Raw genomic sequence first — 20,763 nt, 5'->3', positions numbered from 1 at the left:
CCAGACTTTCCCTGGAGCAATTTTTTTCACTTCCTCCCCCAAGGTCAAAGGAGCACTGAACTAAGGATGCGATGTGTAAAAGTTGTTGAAACTTAGAAGTAGATAATTTCTCCTCTCTTTTTCCTATTGTACTTCCACACACAACCAGTAGGAGGGCAGTTCCAAAAGGAAAACAGAAATTCCTGCCTGCAGAAGAGAATTCCAAACCAGGTATTATCTGTGACTGCTAAGCACGTTTGGATTATTACATGTAGCCATTTAGCTATGAATGCCAGTGCCTATTTCTAAGATCCTTTCTTGGAATAAATACAATTACTTTCTTTTGCTGATGCTGTCAAGTCAGTTGGTAAAAATGAAGCACCTATCCTAGAACCCATTTTACAAATCTCAGTGACAGGCTTGCCAAATACTTTGCGAACATTAAAGAATATAATGACACAAGAAACATGAATAGATCATTCGGCCCTTAGAGCCTGCTCCACCATTCAACAAGCCTCAAGTCCACTTGCCTTCCTGTTGCCCAAAAACCCTGGAATCCCTTGTCAATCAAAGGTCTGTTTAACTCAGCCTTGAATATGTTTAATGACCCAGCCTCCACTGCGGAAGAGAATGCCATACTCAAACAGTCCACAATTCTAATAGGAAACTCCTTAAATTGCACTCGGTAATTCTAGATTGCCCGCGAGGAGCAATGTGCTCTCAGCATTTACCCTGTTACAACCACTTAGAATTTTGTATGTTTTAATAAAATCACCTCTTATTCTTTTAAACTCCAATGAGTATAGGCCCAACTTCCTCAACATGTTCTCATAACACAAACCCTTCTTCCTAGGAATCAGCTGAACGAATCTTCCCTGAACTGCTCCCAATGCAAGTATATCCCTCCTTCGGTAAGGTCGCCAAAACTGCACACTGTACTCTAGGTGGTCTCACCAATGCCCTGTGCAGTTGTAGCATGATTTCCCTACTTCGATAATCCAGCTCCCTTGCAATAAAGGCCCACACTCCATCTGCAAATTTCTGCCCAATCACGTACCCTACCCTATGTCTCTTTGCAAATATTTTGTATCCCCTTCACAACTTGCCTTCCTACCCATCTTTGTATCATGAACAAATTTGGCTACAATACAGTTTTCCTCTTCATCCAAGTCACTGCTATAGATGGTAAATAGTTGAGGCCAAGCACTGATGCCGATCACACATACCTAGTTACAGTTTTGCATTATGAAAATTACTAATTTATCCTGACTGTTTCCGGTTAGTTAGTTAATCCTCTATCCACACTAATATATCACCACCAACACAATGAGCTCTTGTCTGGTGTAGAGGCACTTTTTATGTGGCACTTAATCAAATGCCTTTTGGAAACCGAAATACACATCACAAGCCTGCTCGTTACATCTTCAAACAATAAAATCATCAAACACTAATTTGGGTTACGCAATGTAGGGAGGGGACTTGCACGAAGTGGCTCCTGCTAGAAAGCTGATTTTTTTCACCCTCTTTTCTGGCGCCACAAACTGTTTACCTTTCAAAAGCCCAATAATTTAGAATATAGCTTGTACCTTACGGAGATGCTCAGGAGAGACAAAAATAAGAAGGATTCGGAAACCTTACAGGATTCTTCTGGAAGTAAGATGGTGGGGGTGGGCTCTCCGTTTCGTTTTCCAACCACTCCACCAACACCAAGGATCTCGTTCGCATTTTGGTGAACGAACTAGAGAAACACCGTCCAAAGTTTGGCAGTAGATCTTCAAAAGATAGATTAAGGAGGCTTTGGCCCCTATTCATTTGGCCTTAGAAAGCACAAAGACCATTGAGGCTCATGGAGCCACAATTAAAGGCATCAACACGGCATTAACAGATCATTGATTGGATCACCTCTCTAGAAGCCGATCTTACTTCGGTGGTCGAATGTAACAAATCATTGAAGGCCAAACTGAGTGACTTGGAACATAGATCCAGAAGGCAGAACATTTGCATTGTGGGATTGCCAGAGGGGATGGAGGGCCACACCCCAACTAAATATTTTTTGGGTATGTTTTGCAAGATGGTGGATGAGGGTCACATCCCCCCAGATTAGACCAGACCCATCGCTCTCTACGACCGAAGCCTTGATCTGGAGATCCGCCTCGTGCAGTCATCGTACGATTTCATAGCTTAAAAAAAAGAACAGGTTCTTCGCTGGACTAGAGAGCATTGAGATATAAAATGGGAGGGCCACCCCATCAGGCTGTACCAAGGTCAGAGTGCGGACCTATCAAAATGAAGATCTGCCTTCACCAGAGTGAAAGCTATCCTGCATAAAAATAGAGTCTGATCTGGAATGGTTTACCCAGCTCGCCTTCAGGTGACTGTTGGGAAGGACTGCTTTTTGGATATGCTGCAAGATGCAGACTCCTTTGTTCGAAAGCTCAAAATTGACACTGTTTTGAATCTATTATATGGTCCTGCATATTTATATAGAAAGAAATGAGTTGAGAGTGTTCATAATGGCTTGTGTGCAGAGGATAGGAGGATAACAGCAGGATTTAGATTGATTGGAGACTTGGGCGGAGGGATGGCAGATGGAGTTTAATTCGGACAAATGTGAGGTGATGCATTTTGGAAGGTCTAATACAGGTAGGGAATATACAGTGAATGGTACAACCCTCAAGAGTATTGCCAGTCAGAGAGATCCAAGTGTACAGGTCCACAGGTCACTGAAAGGGGCAACACAGGTGGAGAAGGTAGTCAAGAAGGCATACGGCATGCTTGCCTTCATTGGCCGGGGCATTGAGTATTAAAATTGGCAAGTCATGTTGCAGCTGTATAGACCCTTAATTAGGCCACACTTGGAGTTTAGTGTTCAATTCAGGTCGCCACTACCGGAAGCATGTGGAGGCTTTAGCAAGGGTGCAGAAGAGATTTACCAGGATGTTGCCTGGTATGGAGGGCATTAGTTATGAGGAGAGGTTGAATAAATTTGGTTTGTTCTCACTGGAACGAAGGAGGTTGAGGGGCAACCTAATAGAGATCTACAAAATTATGAGGGGCATAGACAGAGTGGATAGTCAGAGGCTTTTTCCCAGGGTAGAGGGGTCATTTACTAGGGGTCATAGGTTTTAAGGTGCGAGGGGCAAGGTTTAGAGGAGATGTACGAGGCAAGTTTTTTTTTTTTTTATACACAGAGGGTAGTGGGTGCCTGGAACTCGCTACCGGAGGTGGTGGTGGAAGCAGGGACGATAAGTGATGATGAAGGGGCATCTTGACAAATACATGAATAGGATGGGAATAGAGGGATACGGACCCAGGAAGTGAAGAAGATTTTAGTTTAGACGGGCAGCCTGGTCGGCGCAGGCTTGGTGGGCCATAGGACCTGTTCCTGCGCTGTACTTTTCTTTGTTCTTTTATAACATTTGTGGAAGGTCACTGTGAGGCTTGGGTGCACGAGGGAACTAGGGTTACGTTAAGCTGCTCAGATGGAGACATGTGGGGGCGATTCTCCGAAACCCGCGCCGGGCTGGTGAATCGCCGCAACTGCGCCACGACGCCCGATTCTCCGAGGTGCGGAGAATCGGTGCCATTTGCGGCGGTGCGTTTGGCACGGCGCTGGCATCGGCGTGGCCGCCGATTCTCCGGCCCGCATGGGCCGAGTGGATACGACAGAGTCCCGCCGGCGCCGTTCACCCCTGGTCGCTGCCGGCGGCAACTCTGCGCGAACAGTCGGGGGGCGGCCTGTGGCGGGGGCCTCCGATGGGGTCTGGCCCACGATCAGGGCCCACCAATTGGCAGGCCAGCCTCTTCTCTCCCCCTCCCCCCCCCCCCCCCCCCCCCCCGGCCTACTTCCCTGCGCGGCTGGCCACTGAACACCGACGCCATGCTGAGTCGGGACTGGTGCACTAAAGAAGTACCCACGCATGCGCAGGTTGGCGCGGCCCAACTGCGCATTCGCGGGTTGGGGCGGCGATCATTTGGTGCTGGGAAAGGAGGCTGGAGTGGAGTGAACCACTCCAGCGCCGTGCTGGCCCCGTGGGGGACAGAATAGGTCGTACCCGGGCCCGGTTCACACCGACGGCATGAACACTTGGGCTTCATTTGGGAGAATCGCCCTCGAGGAGTCTGGAAACAGAGTAATGGGTGGCCTGAAGAGTGTTGTGCAGGAGAATGGTGTGGAGCTGGACACGTGAAATTTCTATGCCACTCACCTTTGCTGCCCACCGAAGCTCCTGTATCCTCTTGCTGCATTGTCTCCAGGATAAAGAGATTCTACACCTGCTGGTAACTTGCTCGGTCACTTTCATTTGCTTGGTTGGTGGAGTTGTCATCTTCCTACTGTCCTTGGGCGAACTCGCCTCACTACAGCCCCTCAGATCACCTAAGATGTCCAGGCAAGCATTAGATCCCCCAGAGAGCATTCTTCTCAGATCTCCTCTCAAGTGATATCTGTAGCCTCACAAATGCATGTACTGGAGGGCTCTGGTGACCCATGCCGTGGTCTCTTTAATTAAAAATCTTCATTTCGATGAAATGGACAAGTCAACCTGCCCTCTCCGAATGACCAGGGAACTCAAAGTGGCAATGTGTCAAATGGATTCTCCCCTGCAACTGGCCCCACTTTTCTGCCAGAAACAAAGTTTGGAAAATTTCACCCCATATGGTGTATTTATATCTTAGAAATAACCAGGATACATTTAAGTATACTCCCGCACCTAATGACAGCCGAACAAGAGACAAGGAAAATCTCATAGAAGATTGGGAGTTCTGCAACCCTGATCAAAAGTTCTATTGCCCAAGCAGGGTCACAAGTAGCTAGTTTCTGAAGGGACAGCCATGCTGCTAAAAACACCAAATAACCACTCAATGATTTTGATTCTGCCCAATGAAGTTGTGACATGGTTCTTTAAGTGAACATTTTCCATTACCAGTCCACGCCACAAGTTTGCAGATGATTTAACATGAAAAAGAAACACAGAAGATTACACAATATTCACCACCTAATCCGATCACTGAAATGAACAGACCAAACAAGATATATGATCATTGCATGGGTGGCTTAAATAAAAATATAGTTCAGTTTCAGATTAACAAGTTTGTTCGGCACTATTCTAACATGTATAAACATGATCTGAGCAACAATTTTATCAGCACTCAAAAACTCAGTTCATGAAAACATTATAGTTATTGCCTTTTCCATGAATTGCCACCTTGCCATCGAGAGGCTTGAACGACGCAGTCGGGAGTCTTTAAGTCTTGACAGGGTCGTCATAACGGTAAGGTCGGAGGGAGGAACCAGACAAAGCGCAATCCAAAACAACTCCTCAACGGCAGATCAGGCAGAAAATACTAGTATGATATCAATGGCTGCGATGGTGGATGAAGGCTGCAGCAGTAGGGTGAGATCCCCGGTCGCCGAGGTTCCTTGCCACTGGAACTGGACTTACCCTCTGTCAAGGACTGTGTGTCTGCTTATGTGCAATGGCATTCTCACGCTAAAATGGTGTCCGCACGTGGCGTCTACCTACAGGAAGCCAATACACCCCCACACAAACAAGCTCTGCAACGATCGGCGAGAGGCGAAGGGGATAGGACAGTGAAATGTGGAAGGCCCTAGCTTCGGACCGGCACATAGGCGGTGGAGTTTGATTCAGTTGTTTCACTCTTGGAATAGGAACAGGAGAGCATTTCAGCAACTATCTTCATGACTGAGCAGCCCTCTTCAGGATCCACTCTGTTCACTCCCCATGGGGAAAAGGCTAGAAAAGGTGCCCTTAGTGTTGGGTGGGGTTATGGGGATAGGGTGGAGGTGTTGACCTTGGGTAGGGTGCTCTTTCCAAGAGCCGGTGTAGACTCAATGGGCTGAATGGCCTCCTTCTGCATTGTAAATTCTATGAAATATAGTCTGTTTGGTCTCCAACCTGGCTGGAAAAATCGCTCATCTACATGCAGTCAGAAAACCAAAGTTAAATTTAATTTCACAGCCTGGAATGTACAAACCCTCATGGATAACAAGGAAAACAATCCACCGGAATAGAGAACTGCCCTTGCTGCCCATGAACTCAGGCACTTCAACCTTGCCGTCACTCTCCTGCAAGAGATCCGATGAGCAGGGCAAGGACACTGGATGGAAAGTGGCAGTGGTTACACCTTCTTCTGGAGAGGAAAACATGAGAATCAACCCAGGACAGAAGGAATCGGTTTTACCATCAAGAACAAACTAGTCAACCACCTCTCGTAGCTCCCGGTCAGCATCAACAAGCGCTTCATGACCCTCCGTCTACAACTTGCCAAGAACCTGCAATGGCAACGGTCGTGAGTGCCTATGCCCCAACCCTTGATGTCAATGGGGAGTCCAAAGAAGGCTTCTATTCCACCCTCGGCACCATATTATCTAACATTCCTAAGGAAGAGAAGATCATCTTCCTTGGGAACTTCAATGCCCGAGTTGGAAGTACTGCCAGCTCTGGAAAGGAACCTCGGAAAGGAAGGAGTTGAGAACTGCAACTCCAACAGGGCTCTCCTGCTCACTAAATGCGCAGGACACCAGCTTGTCATCACTAATACACTGTTGCACCAAAAAGACAAGTTCAAGACGTCCACTATCAAAGCGCTGGTACATGATCGACTACATCATCATCCATTCCAGAGACCAAAGGGATGCCCTCGTTATCAAATGACCAGTGCAGGCGACTGCTGGACAGACATCTGGCTCATTTGTTCCTCTATGTCCATCAAACTCCACCAGAAACAGCGGTCGGTGAAGAAACACCTCCAAAAAAAAAAAAAAAAAAAAAAAAAAAAAAAAAAAAAAAAAAAAAAAAAAATCAGGGTTGAGCAACTCCAAGAGCGAAGCATTCTAGCGAACCTCCGACAACGTCTTCATCAAAATCGCCAAAGCATTCATTCTAATGGAGTGGAGGAAAACTGGAAAGAGCTGAAGAAAGCCATTATCTCAAACTGTGAAGAAAACATCCAAGGAAACACCAAGATTGGATCGACAAGAATGACCACATCATCCAAGACCTCCACAATGAGAAAAGAAAAGCTCTGAATTCTTACAAAATGGCATAACCAGCAAGGCAAAAAGGCGAACTCAAACAGCAAAGGCACAAAGAAGAACTAGGAAGGTCAAGTGACCTGAGAAAGTAAAGGAGTTGCAACTCTCGCTGACGAGCACGACACCCAGGGCATCTTCAGTGCCACCAAGGGAATATATGGACCCAACGTCCTAGACCTCAAACCAGTGGAAGCCTTTTGAGAGAGAGAAAACATTAGCAGGCAATGGAAAAAAACACTTCAAAGAACTCTTAAATTGGAATACAACCATAGATGAGGACGTGTTCAAGGAAATCCCCAACTCCCCAAAGATTATCTTGGACTCCAATCAAGCATGGATGAAGTCGAAGCCGCCAGGAAGAATGGAAAAGCTGCAGGAGTGGATGGGATTCCAGGAGAGTTTTCAAACTTGGGAGGAGAAGAGACCACCAGTCAGCTCCATCAGCTGCTCCTGAAAATCTGCAACGGAAAAGAAATTCCTGCCGACCTCAGGGATGCCGTCATCATCACCATCTTCAGGACAAGCGGACTGTGGGAACTACCGAGGAATCTCCCTATCCTCCATGCCAGGAAGATCACCACCCAAATTTGAGAGAAATGCCAGGAGCTACATCAAGCACTCTACATAGCCTTCATTGATCTGACCATGATGTGGAGATGCCGGCGTTGGACTGGAGCGAGCACAGTAAGAAGTCTTACAACACCATGTTAAAGTCCAACAGGTTTGATTCAAACACTAGCTTTCGGAGCACTGCTCCTCCTCAGGTGAATGAAGAGGTATGTTCCAGAAACATATATATATATATATATATATATATAGACAAATTCAAAGATGCCAGACAATGCTTAGAATGCGAGCATTTGCAGTTAATTAAGTGTTTACAGATCCAGAGAGAGGGGTAACTAAAGAGGTGTGAATTGTGTCAAGCCAGGACAGTTGGTAGGATTTCGCAGGCCAGATGGTGGGGGATGAATGTAATGTGACATGAATCCCAGGTCCCGGTTGAGGCCGCACTCATGTGTGCGGAACTTGGCTATAAGTTTCTGCTCGGCGATTCTGCGTTGTCGTGGGTCCTGAAGGCCGCCTTGGAGAACGCTTACCCAGAGATCAGAGGCCGAATGCCCTTGACTGCTGAAGTGTTCCCTGACTGGAAGGGAACATTCCTGCCTGGTGATTGTCGTGCGATGTCCGTTCATTCATTGTCGCAGTGTCTGCATGGTCTCGCCAATGTATCATGCTTCGGGACATCCTTTCCTGCAGTGTATGAGGTAGACAACGTTGGCCTAGTCGCACGAGTATGTACCGCGTACCTGGTGGGTGGTGAACGGACATCGCACGACAATCACCAGACAGGAATGTTCCCTTCCAGTCGGGGAACACTTCAGCAGTCAAGGGCATTCAGCCTCTGATGCAAGCGTTCTCCAAGGCGGCCTTCAGGACGCGCGACAACGCAGAATCGCCGTGCAGAAACTTATAGCCAAGTTCCGCACACGAGTGCGGCCTCAACCGCGACCTGGGATTCATGTCGCATTACATTCACCCCCCACCATCTGGCCTGGGCTTGCGAAATCCTACCAACTGTCCTGGCTTGAGACAATTCACACCTCTTTAACCTGGGGTTACCCCTCTCTCTGGATCCGTAAACACTTAATTCACTGCAAATGCTCGCATTCGAAGCATTGTCTTGCATCTTTGAATTTGTCTATATACATGTTTCTGGAACATACCTCTTCATTCACCTGAGGAAGGAGCAGTGCTCCGAAAGCTAGTGTTTGAAACAAACCTGTTGGACTTTAACCTGGTGTTGTAAGACCTCTTACTGTGATCTGACCAAGGCATCTGACTCAATCGGGAAGTGCTTTGGAAGACCCTGCCAAAGGCCAGCTATCCAAAGAAGTTCATCAACATCCTGTAACTCCTCCATAAGATGTCGGCCACAATCCTCACCTGACAGAAATAAGACAGAAACCTTCAAGTTCAAGATTGGAGTCAAGAAGAAGGGTTGTGTCATCACTCCCACCCTTTTCTCCATCTTAATCGCCACCACCCTTTACCTTGTCAAGAACAAGTTTCCAGTGGAGTAGACATCGTCTACAGGTTCACCTTCAACCGGTTGAAATCCAAGAAGAAAATGACACTGACATTGCTCGTGGAATTTCAGTGTGCAGAAGTCAAAGCCATCTCCGCTCTTTCCAAAGAGAATCTCCAAGCCATGCTTGACGCCTTCGCAGAAGCATACCTAAAGAATCGGTCTCAGCCTCAACTTCACGAAGACTCAAGTCCTTTACCAACCTGCTCCAGAGCAAGATCCGGTCTCTCCCACCATCATAATCAACGGAGACACCCTCCCAAACGTGGAACATTTTCCCTACCTGTACATCTCATCCAAGGCTGATATCGATGCTCAGATTCAAATTATATTCAATCCACGAACATCACCTGCGAATGCCAAGGACGAGAGTCTTTGATGACTGAGACATCCATGTCGATACCAAGATCCTAGTGTACAACTCCCAACTCTTCTATACGGCTCAGAAACTTGAACTATGTACAGTTGCCACCTCAAGGCCCTGGAGAGGTATCATCAATGCTGTCTGAGATTGATTCTCTGCATCAAGTGGAGGAAAGGCATACTAACATCAGCGCCCTTGAAGGAGTCAAGAGCATCCGCGTCGAGGCCATGATCATTCAAACCAACTCTACAGGGCCGGCCACGTGATTCAGATGCCAGAGCTCCGAATGGCAAAGCAAATCTCCTTCGTCCAGCTCTAGGAATGTTCCCGATAGAGGAGGACATGGAAGCACTTCAAAGACATCCTGACCTCAAGAAACGTAACATAGACGTCAACACCTGGGATACCCTTGTTCAGAAGAGACCAACTTGGAGGAACCTCCTGGTTGAAGAGACACAATTCTTCGAGAACCACCCAACTGCAAGAAGTGGTCCAGAAATGGAGCCTGAGAAAGGAATACCAGTGATCTTGAATCTGAGGACCAGTCCCAGAAACACCTGCCAAGTTTGCAGTCGAATATGAGGCTCTAAGATCAGGCTCATCAGCCATGCAAGGACCCACAGAACCCATGGCCAGTAACATGGAGTTTCGTAGGTGGACAATCGTACTCGTTAGGGACTGATCACCGAAGAAGATAAGTTGTCTTCTGAAACAGTACACAGAAAGGGATAGCAGAATAATATAGTAATAATAATAATCACTTATTGTCACAAGTAGGCTTCAATTAAGTTACTGTGAAAAGCCCCTAGTTGCCACATGCCGGCGCCTGTTCAGGGAGGCTGGTACAGGAATTGAACTCATGAAGCTGGCTGTGTCCTGCATTACAAGCCAGCTCTATTGCCCACTGTGCTAAACCAGCCCCTAAGGTGTGAATTGATACAATAAAACAAATTAAACTCCTGAATTGATGCGCTAAGATTAAATACATTTCCTCTATTAAATGGAGACTACATTTCAAAAGTATTTTTACTGGTTGTGAAATGTTTAACCCAATGATGCAGTATCAAACATCGAATATTTTCACTGTTACTGCAGCATACGTGATAATATATTTTATTAATGTGCATTATAATCAAGAATGGTGTCTCAGAACCAGGGGCTGGTTTAGCACAGTGGGCTAAACAGCTGACTTGTAATGCAGAACAATGCCAGCAGTGCGGGTTCAATTCCCATACCAGCCTCCTCGAACAGGCGCCGGAATGTAGCGACTGGGGCTTTTCACAATAACTTCATTGAAGCCTACTTGTGACAATAAGCGATTATTATTATTATCTTGGAACAGTTTCTCTCGGAGCAAAATGCTAGTTATGCATAACCAATGGTACAATATTGTTGTGGTAGATGTAATTTTAAACATGTTCAGGCATACAATTAATAACAGAATAACTAACTAATCAGATATTCTAATCCTTCATATTCAAAAAGGTATTTTAAGGATGTTTAGGGAAAATATTTCACGTAAAAACGTTATTGGCTTACAGTTCATTTTATTGGCAGGAACCTAATTTGATTCAAGCACCATAATAAAGATGACAATTTTCCATCACATTCAATACTGAAATTACTACACCAGAGGGCGCTATATGCATGACAAAGTAACACTGCAGATGCTGTAAATCTGAAATAAAAACAAAAAATTCCTGGAATATTCATCAACTGTGGCAGCATCTATGGAGAAAGAAACAGAACTAATGTTTCAGAATGGTTTTTCACCAGGTCTGCAAAAAGGTTGAGAGGTGCAAGAGGCGTTGAACTAGTATAATGGCGGAGGGGTGGGAAGAGCTGGTGTTGAGTTTCACTGGAACACTGCAGAGGGAAGATGACAGATAGGTCAGGGTGGGCGCAAGATGGAGAAATGTCAAGCAGTTGGAAGCTCAGCGTCACACTACAGAATGAAGAGTGTTGATCTGCAAAGCGGTCACCCAGTCTGCATATGGTCTCCCTTATGTAAAGGAGACCATATCACCAGCAGCAAATATCACAAGTTAAATTGAAAGTCCAAATAAATTGTTTTGCCTGGGGCCTTGGACAGTAAGAAGAAAGGAGTTAAATAGGCATGTGTTGCAACTCATGTTTTGCATGGAACTGTGATGTCCTAGGAAAAGGTGGTAGTGATATTGGGGATGACTAAACAGACTGAGATATCGGAGAGAGAATAGTGCTTTCAGAATTCTGCAAGTCGGGCAGGGAAGATGTGTTTAATGGTTACATCATCGTGGAGGTGGTAGAAATGGGTCGGGGGGGATCCATTAAATACAGCGACGCGTGGAGTGGAAGGGGAGGGTGAGGGGAACCCCATCATCGTTCTGAGAGGGGGCAGAAGTGTGCGGAATGGATTGTTCCTGGTGGCAGGCCCCATCAGCCACAGTGGAGAAAACTCTCAGCTGAGGGAAAAGAACGATATATCACAACAAAGAATACAGCCCAGGAACAGGCCCTTCAGCCCTCCAAGCCTGCGCCGACCATAGTACCTGCCTAAACTAAAACCGCCTGCACTTACGGAGTCCGTATCCTTCCATTCCCACCCTATTCATATATGTGTCTAGATGCTCCTTAAATGCCGCTATTGTACCTGCTCCCCCCACCTCCCCAGGCAGCGCGTTCCATATATTTACCACCCTCTGTAATAAAACTTGCCTCATACGTCTGTTCTAAACTTTTGCCCATGCACTTTAAACCTATGTCCCCTAGTACTTGACTCTGCTACCCTCGGAAAGAGCATCTGACTATCCACTCTGTCCATGCCACTCAATCTTGTATACCTTTATCAGGTCACCTCTCAACCTCCGTCGTTCCAGAGAGAACAGACGGAGTTTATCTAACCTCCCCTCATAGCTAATGTCCTCTATGCCAGGCAACATCCTAGTAAACCGCTTCTGTACCCTCTCCAAAGCATCCACATCCTTCTGGCAACTAGAATTGTACACAATATTCCAAATGAGGCTGTCCTGTACAGCTGCAACATGACTTGCCAATTTTTATATTCAATGCCCCGACCAATGAAAGCCAGCATGCCATATGCCTTCTTGACCACCTTATCCACAGGCATTGTCACTTTCAGTAATCGGTGGACATGCATGCCCAGATCTCTCTGCCGGTCAATACTTACAAGAGTTCTACCACATGCTGTGTAATTCCTACATGCATTGAAGTGCTAGGATGAAAGTTTGCATTGTCTAAACAGATGTGACAGAGATGGAGAATCTGGGAGAATGGTCAGATCCTTGTAGGAAGTAGAGTATGAGGATGTGCATATAAGGTAGCCATGGGAATTAGAGGGCCTATGGTAAATATCGGTTGACTGCCTATCCCCAGAAATGGAGACAGAGAAATCAAGGACGGGAAGAGCTGACCAAGTGAAGGCAAGAGGATAGAAATTGGAAGCAAAGTCAGGCTGAGAGCAGAAACCGGCACTGCTACAGTCATCAATGTAACAGAGGGAGATGAGTGAGAGGGCCGCCAAATAAATTGCTTTGCCTGGGGCCTTGGACAATAAGAAGAAAGGAGTTAAGTAGGCATGTGTTGCAACTCATGTTTTGCATGGAACTGTGATGTCCTAGGAAAAGGTGGTAGTGATATTGGGGATGACTAAACAGACTGAGATATCGGAGAGAGAATAGTGCTTTCAGAATTCCACATAGCTAGGGTCCATGCATGTATCCATAGCAACACCTTTATTTGGAGGAAATGAGTAGAATTAGCGGATGTGAGAACAAGTTCAGTCAGGTGGAGGAGGGTGGTGGTGGATGGAGACCTGCTGGGCCTCCATTCAAAGAAGTGGAGAGCTCCCAAACTAACGTGACAGAGGAGTGAAGATGTAGAGGAATTGAATGTGCATGGTGAAAAGGAGACAGTTTAGGGCCAGGAAATTGGAAACAGTTCTACATGTGTCCTGTTTACACAGTTATTTCAGATGCTCGGACTAAATTTAAGGAATAAATTCAAGTAATATAGTAGTGCCAGAGAATAAAATACAAACACACCACTTCCATTGGTCAATGCTCTTTATCCAAAGTGCCCACATACCATTCTCTACAGACACAACATTGAATGAATTAATTTGTGCAGTCAGCAGTCTTCAGGTTTTTTGGGACGGAAGCAGCACTGTATGCACCTTATTCTGCACTTTGCCCTCTCCCTCTTGAACCAAAAGTCACTTGCAGTTTGGAAACCACTGAACTACAGCAATTTGAAAAACTGAAGAACACAAACTCAATTCTCAAGTGAATATAATGAAGCCAGAGGACTATGGACAAAGTTGTTTGTGCGGAATAAACTATTTTGGGAAACCCAAGATCAACCTGTTTGAGCACGCAGCTTTTTCTTCAATTCGTGTGACTTAATCATTCATGATGTGGAGATGCCGGCGTTGGACTGGGGTGAGCACAGTAAGAAGTCTTACAACACCAGGTTAAAGTCCAACGGGTTTGTTTCGAATCACTAGCTTTCGGAGCAGTGCTCCTTCCTCAGGTGAAAATTTTCACCTGGAGCAGTGCTCCGAAAGCTAGTGATTCGAAACAAACTGTTGGACTTTAACCTGGTGTTGCAAGACTTAATCATTCATGGTTGCGCTCAAGGTTTCATTCGCATCAGGACACTGAAAATCACTACTACGTCTTCAACTACTGACTAGACAGTGAAACTGACCAATGGAAGAGTTTTCCCCAAGAATGAAATTAACTGAAAAAGATTGTCAATGAACTTGTAGAATTACAGGGAAAGAGCACAGGAGTCAAACTAATTGGATGGTTCTTTCAAATGCAGGTACAACAGGCCAAATGACCACCTTCAGTGCTATAAAATTATTTGAGCTTTTATTGAAACAAACAAAAAGACCAGTGCTATGCCCATTGTGTGTCAATACACATCATCATTGAATGTGCACTGATGTAAATTCTGGAGTCAAATCAATAATATGGCTACATGTTATTTCCTGCCTTTCCTCATCTCTCCACTCCTTTCACTCCTTCCTCCTTCCCCATTCCAACCCTCCAAGATGAACTGCCCACACCCAGATTACAACCATCCTTCCTGCTGTCAACAGAGTATGAAGTAGCAGAATCATACAAAATAAAAATGTGGCCGATATGACCTCTGGTACAAATCAACTCCTCCCTGGGTTCAGGAGAAGTGATCATTACCCAGCAACCTAAAGTGTATATTTAACATGTGATTCCTCAGTGATTGAACAGCCTGGGCATAATCACTGCTCGAGACCCGCATATTAAGAATGATGTGGAAAAGGGACAGTGTTCAGCTGTGATACCATGCACCACCAAAAACTGATAGTTACAGGAAAGGTAACTGGCAAGGCAAGAGAAGGGCTAAAAAAATAATAATGAATATTCTCTCATGAGAATGACTGGTTATGTTTAAGAACTTACTTTTTTTGGAGGTGAAGATCAAAGTGAAGACTTTAATCCTAGAGACTGAAACATTTTCCATTTTAGACAATTAATGTTAGCATTAAGTACTTCCAAACCTTACCCTTAGGGAGCCATTTTGTTGTAATAATTACAATTAGGAATGAAGAGTGTCAAAATTGAGTGATGGGTCATTCAACTCATTTCTGTTTGGAATGATGCTATGCACCTAATATGCCGACAAGTAAATAGTCAATGAACTTAAAGGTGATTAATTTTAGGTAAAGTACTTTAAGACATTTGACATAAGGTAAGGCACTGCTTGGGTTTGTTTGTTTCTTTAGAAATGTGTGACAGCTGAGAATGAAGTTAATGCTTGGGGAAAAAAAATGTACATTTTATACAAATGTTTGAACATTCGTTAAGTGTCTGATTGCATTTAAAAATCAAAGAATTAAAAGCAGCTCCAGTTCTTACACTAATATCCTTATATAAATATAGATTATATCAAGGAATTTAATTCTATATTTATAAAATTTATTTTGGGTTGTTTTGTCATTCAGCAGAACTCATTCCATTTATAAACTTTATTTTCTCTTTAATAGTAAAACAATTCATTCCTTAATGAATTTTGAATTTGACCAACACTTACCTTGTATAAACATGCTAGGTAGTGATTGGTTTTGATTAGGAAAGACTGGTTAACACCAGGGTGATCCATGTCATGTGTGGCAGCTGCCAGCAAACCCACCAGAATATCCCATGGAGAAACAAACTCGGCAAGCTAAGAGGAAAAAGGTGACCATCATACATTTAGCTAAAAAAATAACTAAAACAAAATAGACATGTTGAATTGTTTATTTAATAAATATTGAAGCATAAGAAACTGCTATTTCCAATATAGCAATAGGCTAGAACTTGCGAACAGTGAGGACATCAGCGTTCAACATTATTATGCAGTAAATTCGACAGCAACCTCCGGCATCCACATATGCACAGGTAAATGCAGAATCAGGGCTTTGCACACTCGCACCTCCACAAGCTTTGCTACACCAGAATCATACCACAAGATTTCCCATTAAGATACAAGGGTGTGTAATTGATAATATGGAAAGATGTGTCATTTGAAACATGGAAGTCTGGCAATATCTGGTCTGAGAGAAACATGAGGATACAGGGAAAGATCCCACAAAGGGCTAACAGCAGCTGCAAAGAGCAGGATTGTAAAATGCAGATATCCTTGGTCAAGCAGGCTTAGCAAACACAGGATTTTGACTGAAGCCAAAAATAATGGCTCACACCTTCAGTGAAAGTAACTATCCTAGTAAGCAGCTGGAAAAGAAAGAATGAGGTTCAGTTGAATTTGGTGACAATTTTAGGTGTGACATTTTGCTAATACCAGGTAAATTAAAGAAAACTAGAGACTATCAGTCTACGAGAAACATAATTCAAAGCCAAAATCAAAGTCAAAACTTTGAGCGGAGGACACAATTGGAAAATAAAACTATAGAAATGACAGGAACCAAACCAAAATTCACACCTCTCTTGAAACCAAAGCATTTTTGAATATCACAGAGGAACTTTGAACATCACAAAGGACACAATGTAATCAGATTTATGTTGTATTAGAATGTTTAGATCAAAGATACTTTTTATAATCAAAGAAAATAAGAGTTACTTTACAATAAAGTCATAAAAACTAGATAACTGTTAGAAAAATATATAAACCCGAAGAAAGGGGACAGCCAGCAGAGCCAGCTCTCACAGCTCACAGCAACCAAGCTCATCAGCGAATACATCTAAAGAAGACCAGATTTTGAAAAGAAGATTGATTGTCAAGTTGGGCCTGAGGGTCCCTTCAACCAACCAGAGGGATCCAGAAGCAAGGTCTTTTTACTTTTCTGTAAAGACAGTGATTGCACCTTTTAAAAAGAAAAAAAATAATAATAAAATAACTTTAAAAAGTTTTAACCTGAAACAGTGGTTATTAGCCTACTTTACTTACTTAGCAATGCAGGACCCAGGGTATCAATGCTACTGAGGGGTAAGTAGGTAAAATTATTCGGTGAAGGTATGGGTTATACTGGGGGATAACTTGAAAATATAGTTTGACCTGAACAGCACCCATTGAAGCCTGCATCAGAGTCGGGGAGTGAGAATCCCTGTTCACCATTTAGAATATTGACCCTTTTTTGGTATAGGGGGAATTCTAAGAATAGTGGTGAGTTTTTAAACTTCAGGTGTTAAGCTGCTATATTTACCCACAAGGGGCGGGATGTCCGCCGACCGGCACGAATCAGTCCGTCTCCGCATCTTGAGGGGCCGAGCCCTCACCTTGAGGGGCTAGGCCCGAGCCGGACTGATTTCCGCCCCGCCAGCTGGCGCGGAAATGACTTCGCCGGGCGACGCATGCGCGGGAGCGTGAGCAGCCGCTCACGGCATCCCCGCGCATGCGCAGTGGAGGGGGTCTCTTCCACCTCCGCCATAATGAAGACCATGGCGAAGGCGGAAGGAAAAGAGTTCCCCCACGGCACAGGCCCGCCCGTGGATCGGTGGGCCACGATCGAGGGCCAAGCCACCGTGAGGGCACCCCCCGGGGCCAGATCGCCCCCCCCAGGACCCCGGAGCCCGCCTGCGCCGCCTTTTCCCGCCGTTCAAAAGATGGTTCAATCCACGCCGGCTTGCGTGGGTTGACAGCGGCGGGACTTCGGCCCATCGCAGACCGGAGAAGTGCCGGGGGTGGGCCCGCTGCGATTTCCGCTGACCGGCGTGGTGCGATTCCCGCCCCCGCCAAATCTCCGGTGGCGGAGAATTTGGGATATGGCGGGGGCGGGATTCCCACCGGCCCCCAGCGACTCTCCGACCCGGTGGGGGGGGGGGTCGGAGAATCGCGCCCAAGATACTTCACAAAAAGTTAGTGTTGGTACATTCAGGTATAATTGAGGTTTTAATGATGAATCTTAATTATTGCCAAACAGCCTTGCTGGCCTACAAATATGGAGTCTCTTTCCCTCAATAATAGTCGTTTGGTAGTACAGAATGAGTATTGATGGAAAAAAAGAGACATGTTGAGGTTTTTCGTCTTGCACTTATCAGGACACTTCCCAAGAATGCCAATACAAGGGGAAAACAACAATTTATACTACATGAGAGAAACAAAAAGTGCTGATTGGTTAACAAGTGGACTCTGATTGGTAGAGGGGGTGCCATGGAGAATGCAGCAGTTGATGTAAACTGACAGTTAACTGCCAAGCACTGTTTGAAATTTAAACCAGGCTGCTTGACCCCGATTGGTCAAGTCACTGCCCGGAGGAACGAGTCAGCGAATGGCCGATACTTATTTTGTTAAGCTGAAAAGGACGCAATGTGTATAAATGTGCAAGCCCGATGACAATCATAAATTGGTTGTTAGAAGAATCACAGAATTACATTTAATGTTGGATACGTTATGGCACTTTCTTTGTTTGGGCAAATAGCACCAACCCCTCCCACATTATCAATAGCAATCCATGTCCCCCTAACGTACAGACAGCACATTCTGGGCAGCAACCCCCAAACCACTCAGCTGTCACAGTATGGGCAACAACTTTACCCAAAAGGTTGCCCATCCCAAAATGTCCCTTTCTTTTCCACCCACACCCCAGAGAGTTGGTCACCCCAGAAAACATTTTTCAGAATATGTGCTAATAAATTATATATATATATTTTTAATAAATTTAAAGAACCCATTTATCATTTTCCAATTAAGGGGTACTTTTAGCGTGGCCAATCCACCTAACCTGCACATCTTCGAGTTGTGGGGGTGAAACCCACGTAGACACGGGGAGAATGTGCAACTCCACTGTGATCCGGGGCCAGGGTCAAACCAGAATCCTCAGAGCAGTAGGCAGCAGTGCTAACCACTGCATAAATTATATTTTTAAATGTTTGAATTTAATTGAACTGGGGAAAATCTAAATAAAATATCAATTCTTTGAAGCTCATCTTTTTTAAACATTTTACCTTAGCTTCCTTTAAGTAACAGTTCATGGCCTGAGTTACATCAGCAGCATGTATCGCATTGTGATAAGGGTTGTTACTGCGGTAATCCTCCTGGACCATTACTGCATAGAAAGCAAAAAGTTATTTAATCACTTGTAATTTTGATCAAAACTATTTGGGAATGTTAAAGATACCAAAGAGTTAATTATTTAAATTTATCTTGGGCAATTTAACTTCAAGTATGGCAATTCATTAAGTTGATAAAAGCTTATGCAAAAGATGCCAATAAAGTCCTGTACAAAATGAACTCTACATTATACCTTATACTCTCCATTCTGGTCTCCCAAGCTCCATAGCTTCCACCTCATCCAGAACAATTCTTTCCCATTTATCCCAAATTAAGTTCTACTTGTCTATCATCCCTTTCCAGCTGATGACCAGTTTCAGATTACATTGATTTCAAAGTCTTTGTCACAAATTTCTACCTCTATTATTCTTTGGACTTGCAACTTGAGGCTACAGCACACCACCACCCCTGACTTCCATATTTCACCTCTTCAATAAGATAGTAACCAACTTGTTCTACAGTCTCATTAGAAAGTAGAAATATTAAGCATCAACTCCTCAGACTTCATTAATGCTAATTAATTAATTGTTACTAATCGTAACACCTGTACGAGGTAGGACGTTATACGACTGGACTGTGGTAGTAACGATAGCATTTCACTGTCACTACCAATCTGAAACACACAGCAACTTCTGGAATCCGCACATGCACAGTTAAAGAAAGAAATCCAAAAGTTGCTGTCAGTGATTCCATGCTTCTCCATAGGGTGGATTGTTAAAGTTCCCCCAATCTGCAATTAGAGATCAATAGAAATCTTGAGAATAGGTCCTTTTATACTATTAGCTTCACGGTAAAGAAAAAACACTCGAGAAAGTTACACCTTACTGAATGAAGTTTTTAAAGCAGTGCATGAAGTTCATAATTATTTCTGCACAGCCTCAATGGCCCTGAAAAACGAATTGCTCCCATTTTGCTAAAAATGTCCCCCAGTTTTAAAATAGCTTTTAAATGTTCATGATAATTGAACTTTTACCTTCATCACATGTGTACATCACAATTTTTATTTTCTCCCTATAAAATTATACTAAAAGTGAAGGAGAATTTTAACTTCCTGGTTTGCGGTCTATAAGAATACTTCGATGTAATTAGCTGCTTAATGACTCAACAATTGCAGGTCACCCTCCTGATCCCTTTCAGTTGGCACCATGCCACAGAGGTTGCTAGGTCTTGGAAGACAACTTTCTTTGGGGTCAAGGGAGAGTGCTGTTGCTTTGTTACTGACCACAAAATTGGGACCAAAAAGAAAAAAAACACCCGGTAAATACATATGGCAGCTTACCTAAAAATTGACGCAATTTTACCAAATCCAGGTGGAAATGTTCAACAAGTCCATGGTATTTAAACAAATGGAAGGTCAAAGTAACCAGACTATTTCCTGGAAGAGGAAAAAAATATAGGGAGTTGGTAAATTGTAATCACTCACACTGATTTCATTGTTGCACATTAGGTTTTGAACAACAGGGCTATCATGATTAAGCATTTTGTGCTTTCCAAAGCATCCTATATTTAAATATATTCAGATAACCATAATATTATATTAACGTCTAATATTTCAAACTTTGTACATGAAATGTTTCAATAACGGAAAGTAAAAGTGAATGAAAAGCCAAGTTTCACTGCCTTGCCTTTACTGAGAGTTTGAACCAAAACAACAAGAGTAACTATGGCATAATGCCAATTTACAACATTGAGGATGTTCAGATGTACAAAACGTATGCCTATTTTGACACAAAACCCAAATTT

The 20,763-nt window shown here is 44.2% G+C and overlaps 1 protein-coding gene across 3 annotated transcripts in view; it reads right to left on the bottom strand.

Moving 5' to 3' along the window:
* pde7a (phosphodiesterase 7A) overlaps positions 1–20,763 on the bottom strand; it is a 125,811-nt gene that overhangs the window by 17,682 nt on the left and 87,366 nt on the right. For all 3 annotated transcript variants that reach the window (XM_072467657.1, XM_072467655.1, XM_072467656.1), the window contains 3 exons: positions 20,300–20,395; positions 18,915–19,015; positions 15,565–15,696 (listed from right to left, as the gene is read on the bottom strand). In XM_072467657.1, coding sequence (XP_072323758.1) covers positions 15,565–15,696; positions 18,915–19,015; positions 20,300–20,395 — 329 coding nt within the window. The remainder of the gene's footprint in view (positions 1–15,564; positions 15,697–18,914; positions 19,016–20,299; positions 20,396–20,763) is intronic.

The sequence above is a fragment of the Scyliorhinus torazame genome, chromosome 11 (assembly GCF_047496885.1).
Source record: "Scyliorhinus torazame isolate Kashiwa2021f chromosome 11, sScyTor2.1, whole genome shotgun sequence".
Lineage (NCBI taxonomy): Eukaryota > Metazoa > Chordata > Chondrichthyes > Carcharhiniformes > Scyliorhinidae > Scyliorhinus > Scyliorhinus torazame.
The sequence above is the reverse complement of the archived record's forward strand: the minus strand, read 5'-3'. Positions and strand labels throughout refer to the sequence as shown.